The sequence below is a fragment of the Acomys russatus genome, chromosome 23 (genome assembly GCF_903995435.1).
Source record: "Acomys russatus chromosome 23, mAcoRus1.1, whole genome shotgun sequence".
NCBI lineage: Eukaryota > Metazoa > Chordata > Mammalia > Rodentia > Muridae > Acomys > Acomys russatus.
In genome coordinates this window covers 7,903,256-7,911,825 of record NC_067159.1, presented here as the reverse complement: position 1 = coordinate 7,911,825, position 8,570 = coordinate 7,903,256, and the positions used below count along the sequence as shown (strand labels likewise).

Sequence of the window (8,570 nt, the reverse complement as noted above, 5' to 3'; positions counted from 1 at the left end):
GGCTGGGGAGTTTACAGCCCAAAACATTCCACCTCTTCCTCTGCTAGGGAAAACAACCCAAGCTGCTAAAACTTGGAGGAAGGGGAAGGAAGAAAGTTTTTTCCCCCTCTCTCCTTTGCAGTTCTGGGGATTGAACCCAGAGCCTCAAATACGCTAGGCAAGCACTCTACCGCCGAGCTGCTTTAAAAAACAAAAACAAAAACAAAAACGCTGTTCTATGCAAAAGCCTCTTCTTGCCTATGTCTCACCAGCCTGGTCCTGCTTCCTGTGGCCCCAAAGTGACCCTTCAGGAGTGTCTGCCCAGAGCCACACCCCTTCATCGCTAGGAGGAGGGGAGGAAACCCAGCGGACGGGGAAGCCACCCACAGGCTTCTATGTTTAGCCAATGGTACAGACCACTCCCCTCACCCACCCCGGCAGTCAGCCAAACATGACCTCATCCTTTACTCTAGACTCCACCCCGTCCCCTGCTGCCTCCGCCCCCAGCCCTGCCTCTGCAGACAGGGCCGCCCCTCCCGCGCCCCACCCCGCCCCTTTACCCCCCTTAGCAACTTGGAAGTGAAGAGAAAAAGATGGGCCTCCAGGCTCACAGCCAAGGTAGGCCAGGAAAGACAGGAAGCTGCCGCACATGGTGCAACCTTTGACCTTTATTCATGTCCTGCCCTCCCACCAAATTAAGTCAAAGACAAAGCAGAAACCCCAGTCCTTAACTTAGACTCCTGTGAGCCAGAAATATATAAAGTGCTGGTGTGTGACGAGGGGAAGGCCAGCGGGACTAAGAGCCCCACCCCCTAGACCAACGCAGCAGGAGGCGGGACCCTGCTCAGGAAGGGCAGGGCACCAGCTTGGTTCCCAGAGGCAGGGAAGGGCCTACCAGCCCCCACTCGGGGCTGGGAAAACTCATGCAGTCCTGGGCAGGAAGGAACCAAAAAAGAAACTGGCAGCATAGAGTCCTACAAGGGTGGAATGGGGGCGGGGGGGAGGGAGGTGGAGGGGCGGGTAATTTGTACCCCTATGAAAGGAAGGGTGGAAAATTGGGGAGGGTTTGGGGAAATTTAAAGAATGGGACAGCCCCTCCGGCGCTTATTCTTGCGGACCTGTAGGCCTGCCCGGGTGGCCATCTCAAATACCTCCCGCACCCCTTCCTTTGTCTTGGCTGAGCACTCAAGGTAGCCGAAGGCACTGATCCTGTTGGCCATGTCCCGGCCTTCCTCAGATCGAACAGGCTCCTGATAAGACAAGATAACGGGCCAAATGAGCACCCTCCCGACTGGCCCTGCAGAACACCGAGGTTCAGCTACCACAGGCAGTTTCCAAGCTGGGGCCATTACACCCAAGTTGCCATTTCAGAGTTCTGTCTGTTCCCTCCTCCCACCCCGCCATATTCCGCCGCCGCCCATTCTTCCTCCTCACTTTCCTCGGTCCAGTGGTTCTCAACCTTCCTGACGCCGCGACCCTTTAATACAGTTACTCATGTTGTGGTGACCCTCCGCCCCTCCCCCCATTATAGAATTATTTTCGTTGCTACTCCATAACATTTTGTTACTGTTATGAACTGTGACGTGAATACCTGATATGCACAGATCCCTGCTTTGGTCCATCCCACAGAGCTGCCAGAATACTTTTTTTCTCACTAACATACAAACTGGACATCTGTCCCCAATAAAAACCATAATCAGCCTCCCAAGATAGAGCCCTCCTACCTCCCTCTAAATAAAATAGTCCTCTGGTTAGCATCACTGAAGTACACATCCCTCTGGGCCTTTTTTCCAGTCATTTATAACGCCCTCCCTCCCCAGAGGGCACTATAATACCACAGCTTCCACACCCTCATCCTATACAGCTGCATCCTGGGGGATAAACTGGAATAAGTTTAAAAGAGATAGTGTCAGATGGCCTTGGGCACGTTGCTTCTCTGACGCGTCTCTGACACTTGAGGACCCTTCTAGTTCCTCCCAACATTGGGACACGGGACAGCAGGAGGGGGACTATCACAGTCCCATCTCACGCTGTCTATTAGCTGTTTATAGCCCAGCTGGAAAGTTCCTGGAAGTTTCCTCACCGCCAGAACGGCCCCACCCACCTGCTTCATCTTGGCCAGCTCTCTCCTGGTGTGCTCATCCTGCCTCAGGTCCTTTTTATTCCCCACGAGGATGATGGGCACATTGGGACAAAAGTGCTTCACCTCGGGGGTCCACTTTTCTGGAATGTTTTCTGCAGAGAGATCCAAAACGGTGTCCATGTGCCCATTTAGCCACAGAAGCCCAGTCTTTCAGAGAGCAACCCAGGGGACTACTGAACCGTCAGTACCTTGCACAGCCCAGAGGCCCCCTGCAGTGGATACCCGTGACCCCAAGGGCCACTGTCTCCATAGCAAAGAGCCTACATGCTCCCAACACTCCCCCAGAACCCTTCAAGATGGCGGGTACCAAATGCCCTCCAAAGCCTTACCCAGGCTGTCAGGACTGTCAATGGAGAAACACATAAGAATGACGTCAGTGTCCGGGTAGGAGAGAGGCCTCAGGCGATCATAGTCTTCCTGCCCCGCTGTGTCCCACAGGGCCAGCTCCACCTGACACACAGGGACAACTAAGTAGCCAGCCCAAGGGCCCCCAACCCTACCACGAGGCCCTCTGAAATCACTGGTCTTAAAAACTAACTGAACATCTTGTTAGCACTTGCTGTGTACCGGGTTTGCATATTGACCAGTGGCCAAACCAATGATACACTTTTTTAAAAAAAAAAATCTAAGATGGGTCTGTGTAGTAGGAGCTGCCATTGTAAGCAGCGTTTAATTCTTACAGCAACGCTTTTGGGGAGGTCTCGCCCTCCTTCGCATTGTTGCAGTGGGGAGAGGTTAAGCCCAGAGGCAAAGGACTTGGCTCAGATTCCACAGCTAGTATGTGGTGGAACCAGATAGCACATCCAGGTTTCCTAGGGCTACAGTTTCACTTCCTACAGGGATATGAAGCCAAGACGTATGTGTGTGGTAAGAAAGGACGTTAGGGCCCCGCCTGACTTGGGGACGGGGTTCCCAGACAGGAAAGGAAAAAAAATTCTTGGCCTTCACCTGCTTGCCATCCACCTCGATGTCTGCGATGTAGTTCTCAAAGACGGTAGGGACGTAGACCTCTGGGAACTGATCCTTGCTGAAGACGATGAGGAGGCAGGTCTTTCCACAGGCACCATCACCCACGATCACCAGCTTCTTGCGGATGGCGGCCATGGCTGAGGAGACTGGCAGGCAAGAGGCAGTGGGGATTTGAGGGGGGAATACAGTAAGTCCAAACCCACTTATCTAGAACCCCCCCCATACAGACACACACACACACACACACACACACACACACACACACACACACACAAGCAACTAGCAAAGGAAGGGAAAGCGGCTTGCCATGACACGTTCTTGCCAAGAACCAATCCCGCAGGCAAAAAGAATTTGAAATGCTGCTCAGGACAGGTCTTCCTGGATGGGTGCTCGGGAGGAGCAGATGACACTTGGGAGCCAGGACTAGTGGCTTAAATCTTGCCCATTCAAGTGCAGGACCCAGAACATCTGAGAAATACTCAGGCGTGCTCCCAAAAGACCTAGCTTTATTTGCCTTGCTTATTATCAGTTTCATTTGTTACCCAGAATTTTGACAGTATTATTTATCACATCAATGCAAACTACAATAGACTCTCCCTCAATCCGGGATCCTGCCTGCCTGGTCATAAAGAAGCCAGCTACAGGGGTTAGGAACACTTGTAGAGGCCCCCCCCCATCCCCCCAGATGTCTGTCTCTCCCTGGACACACATACTTTGCTAGGCATTTTGAGAAAAATCTTCAGCTCTCCAGCTGCCTGTTAGGTGGATGGTGGCCTTCCCATTTGAAAACAAAGTAACAAAACCCTCTTTACTGGGGTGGGAGGGGAGGAGATGCAAGTGGAGGGTCAAAGGACACCTTTGTAGTCTGTCTACCTTTGCATGGGTTACTGGGACTGAACTCGGGTTCTGGGATGGCTCTCAAAGCAGGGCTGTGTGATCCACTCTGTCTTTGCCTACATGGCACCCCAGCCACAGGTGAGAATGGAGGCAGAGAGACTAAGCCAGAGAGGACAGTGGAAGCAGCCGGCTGGCCTCCCTGGCTCACCCCATCCCTTCCCCAAAGTCTCAAGTCACACAAAGGAGGCTCAGTCCTGGCAGCTCACGGGCAGCCTGTGCAGCCGCGCCCCCCCCCCGACTCCTGGCAGCAACATTGGGTCACTCAGCCCCTGACAGGAGACAATGACCACACTGTGGGGAGCTACACATCTATCACAGCCCTGCTGGGATGGATGGAGCAAATCCACTTGGGAATCACCTCCACCCACTCTCTGGAACAGCCCCTTCTTCCTTGTGACCAGCTGACCCTTAGGCCCAGGAGACACCTCCCGGTGACTCAAGGCAAGTAGCCAGCCAGCCTCTCAGGGCTTGCTTGTGTCCCACACCCCGGCACACATGAACAATCAGTTCACGGCTCCTCTTCCTAGCACAAGGGAAAGCTGACCAGGCTACTGAGGTTCCCCAGGCCTACACAGCCTGGGTGGGAGAGGAGCCAGCCACCTTTGGAGTAGGGATACAGTTGCAGAGGGGGAGGGGGCTAGAGCCTGGGCTGGGAGGAGCCCCAAAAGAAAGGACTAAGGAAGATCAGTGTAAGCTTTGACTAGGCAGGGAGCAGTTAAGAAGGGGACAGTAACCTGATCTCACTCACACTTGGCTTTTCCTTCCAGTCCCGTATCCTGTCTGGCTCCGCTGAACTGCTTTACTCCCAACAGACCACCACCTCAAACCTCATCCTGTGCCTGCCTTTTAGAAAGTGGAATACTCCAGCCCGGGATGATTCTTTTCAGCATCATGCTCCTGGGTGGTTACACACACACACACACACACACACACACACACACACACACACAAAACTGGGACGTGAGGGAAGAGGACATGAGTCACAGAGAATTTATAGGAGTTGGGTATGCACAACCACACTTGACCACCCCCAACCATAAGGGGTCCTCCCTGGTAACCCCCAAAAGACAAGAAAGAAGGCGTTCATCCTGTGGCCTATCTCCTTCAAAAGTGCAACCTGAGAGGTAAACTCAGATAGCTCACAGGATTTCTCCTATTAATTCAACTAGTCCAGTTGTATAGGAGGTGAGACAGCCCAGCCCAGGGTGGGCAGTGTTGCTGGAGGGTGATGACTCCAACCTACGCCTGTCACTTCCGCATGCATATGCCACTGCTGTCCCCACACAGCAAAGTGGTTGGCACCAGTGACCGGAACTTCGGGGCAGGGTTAGAGACGCCCCAGCTCTGAAGACTTCGCATTTAGGTGCTGCTTAAGCCAGAAGAATTGGGGACTCGGGGCCAAGCCAGGACATTAAGCCCAAGGCCAAAAAGGCATAGCTAACACTCCCTGTGAAAGGCGCCCCCAGAGAACTGCCCCACTGACCCTGAGTGAGACAACGAAACCTCTCGCAGGGCCTGGAGACGGGGTCTGGGACCTTCCCTCGGGCCAGACACTAGCCCTGCTTATCCTCTCGGTTTCTCAGGTGACCCAACAGGCCTTTGTACTCTGCTCCCCTGAAATCTATGCAAGGAATCACTCTTCGGGCAACACCTTCCTTAGCTTTAAAGACAGAAGTGAAGGAAGAACTGGGCCCCAGCTTTCCGGCACAACCCCCTAACACTCCCAAACCTACCTCCCAAAAGGAAAGGAGGCAGAGTTGGAGATTTTGCTGTCCGGTTCTTTTTTTTTTTTTTTTCCCCCTCACGCTCAGACTTACATACACAACACTGGAGCTCCGGGATCTTTCCTAGTAGTCTGAACCTCTTAGCTCAGATCAGCTCCAAAACTCGTCTAGGGCGGCGTCCAGACCCGCCAGGCAGCGTCAGCCCCCCAGTGGTCACATCCCGCCCCTATTCCCGCCATTCCCCATCCCAGGCCAGAACTCCCACCCCTAGCCGGCCTGAGGCCCTGTTCCTTACGCCCGGCCCGGAAATGGAGCGTATGGATAGGGTCGCTCCGGGAGATCCAAGTGAGTCCCTGACCCCAAGCTAGGGAGGGAGGTTTGGAAAGGCAAGACTCAGAAAGAGAAGAGGCTCTGGTTCGAGAGCCCAGGAGGCGAGAGCGCGTTTAGGCTCTCTCCCATGCCCAGCCCGGAGCCCCCTCCCGAGCCGCTCCCCAAGCGATCGGAGAACCAGGAAAGTGCTCTCCTCCGAAGCCAGTTCCCACGATGCCTGGCCACCCCCCAGCTCCGGCCCGGGTACCTTCCGCTCCGCCGCCTCCAGCTGCGCGGCCCGTGCTGGAGGCTGAGAATGACCCGGGCCCCGCCCCACTCTCCAGCACCGCTCCGGGGCGGGCCCGTCAAGGGGGGTGGGGAGGGTCGACGGGGGCGGCCCTTGCCTCGGCCCGCCTCCGCTCCGGCCCCCGGCGACCGCAGGTCACCCCCCTTGCGGACTGGACCTGGAGGGACCGTGCCGGGACGATGTCTGGATTGCTAGGTGATGAGTGGGAGTGTGGGACCCCCGAAGGACTCAGCCTCTGCCCCACTTCCAACCCGTGGTGGGTAGAACCGCGTTGGGAAAGTTGAGCGGTTCCCAGGGTGGGGTCAGCGAGGACCGCTGCTGCCCTCGCGTGGCCAAGTAGCCCTCGGGGCTCCGGTCCCTCCTACGCCCTAGCCGTGACCGAGGGGACGGGTTATGCAGAAGCTGCCCACTCTCGGCCTCCGGAATCACTGCGGTGAGCGCAACCGGACGTTATACCATGCCTTGGAGGCCTTTTGTGAGCTGCAGTCCCCAGCCACCGTCGCCTTACAAGTCCTTTCCTTCCTTCGCCGGGAATTTCCCTATGTCCTGTTAAGAACACACTCGTGGAAGTGCTTCCGCGCCCTCAACTGGGAACTGAGCTCAAACTCGCATTATATTGTTGTGCTGTTAATCCCAGTCTGACGTGTTACTTACCTGACTGTGTCTCCTTCCTTATAAAGGGCCAAAGAAGTGGGTGTATGAGGAAGTCTACCGAATTTTATTTGCTAGTACTGGATACTTTAAACACGCAGGTCTCTGGAAAAAGTTTCCTTTGGCTCGTAAAGAAAGTGAGGCCCAGAGAAGTGGTTTCCGAAAAACGATTTGTGACAGCGCGAATTTACTGTGAGGCGAGGCGGGCCATGATGACACACAGGAAGCAGTGACAGGTGGATCTCTACGAGTTAGTTCCGGGCCAACCTGGGCTACAGCAGACCCTGTCTCAAAAGCCAATCAATCAAGCAGTCAGTCAAATGTACAGTGATGCCCACGGGGCACCCAGGCAGGTGATGGCTCCCTACTCCCTCCCATGCCCACCTGCCCTCTGCACCATCCAACCAACCTCTTCTCATTACAGGGTTCAACAAAGATTTGTTGAATAAGTGCTTGTTACAAGTCATATGGAATGGTGGCACACAGCACAACTTTAACCCCAGCACTCGGGAGAAAGAGGCAGTCGAATCTCTGTGAGTTCGAGGCCAGCATGGTCTACAGAGCGGTTCCAGGACAACCAGGACGACACACAGAGAAACTCTGTCTCAAAAAACTAAAAGAGTCATGGGCCGGGCAGTGGTGGCGTACGCCTTTAAGCCCAGCAACTCGGGAGGCAGAGGCAGGCAGATCGCTGTGAGTTCGAGGCCAGCCTGGTCTACAAAGTGAGTCCAGGACAGCCAAGGCTACACAAAGAAACCCTGTCTCGAAAAACCAAAAAGAAAAAAAGAAAAAGAAAAAACTAAAAGAGTCATACGGAGTCTACCACAGGAGCAACTGGACTAGGCTGGTGGCTCATGCCTATAATCCCAGCACACTAGAGGGAGCAGCGCTGCCACAAATCCCAGGCCAGCTGTGGCATGAAACTCTCTCAAACGCAGGCAGACACATACACAGACTCAAGTTCAGAAACACAAACCACATACATTTGTAAATCAGGTAACCGAAGTGGTAAAGGGCAATTTGGCCCCCAGGCCGCTTAATTCACTCAGTAAGCATTGGTTTAGTGTGAACTCAAAGCTGTATACTAACCATGAATTTCTGCCTGCAAGTAATTTACAGTCTAGCTGCGTGGTGGTACACACCTTTAATCCCAACACTCAGAAGGAGCTCTGAGAGTCTGAGGCCAGCCTGGTCTACAGAGCTAGTTCTAGGACAGCCGAGGCTACACAAAGAAACCTGTCTTGAAAAAAAAAAAAAAAAAAGAGGGGCTGGAGAGATGGCTCAGAGGTTTAAAAAAAAAAAAAAACCAAAAAACAAACACCATCTGCTCTTCCAAAGGTCCTGAGTTCAATTCCCAGCAACCATATGGTGGCTCACAACCATCTATAATGAGATCTGGTGCCTTCTTCTGGCATGCAGGTATATACATAATAAATCATTTTTTAAAAAATGATAGAAGCCAGGCGTGATGGCACACGCCTTTAATCCCAACACCCAGGAGGCAAAGGCAGGCGGATCACTGAATTCAAGGCCAGCCTGATCTATAAAGTGAGTCCGGGATAGTCAAGGCTACACAGAGAAACCCTGTCTC

At 53.9% G+C, this 8,570-nt stretch overlaps 1 protein-coding gene across 3 annotated transcripts; it reads right to left on the bottom strand.

The window, feature by feature from the left end:
- Positions 1-992: 992 nt before the first annotated feature.
- On the bottom strand, positions 993-6,452 carry Rhoc (ras homolog family member C). Of its 3 annotated transcripts, none has more exons than XM_051165772.1 (5): positions 6,290-6,452; positions 3,071-3,237; positions 2,452-2,572; positions 2,084-2,214; positions 993-1,229 (listed from the first exon to the last, which is right to left on the bottom strand). In XM_051165772.1, exons 2-5 carry the CDS (start codon positions 3,224-3,226, stop codon positions 1,056-1,058), a joined length of 582 nt encoding a protein of 193 aa, XP_051021729.1. In that variant the 5' UTR covers positions 3,227-3,237; positions 6,290-6,452; the 3' UTR covers positions 993-1,055. The 3 variants fall into 3 exon arrangements, with proteins under 3 accessions (XP_051021729.1, XP_051021731.1, XP_051021730.1); XM_051165774.1 differs by lacking the exon at positions 6,290-6,452 and adding an exon at positions 5,806-5,955; XM_051165773.1 differs by lacking the exon at positions 6,290-6,452 and adding an exon at positions 5,722-5,945.
- Positions 6,453-8,570: the final 2,118 nt, after the last annotated feature.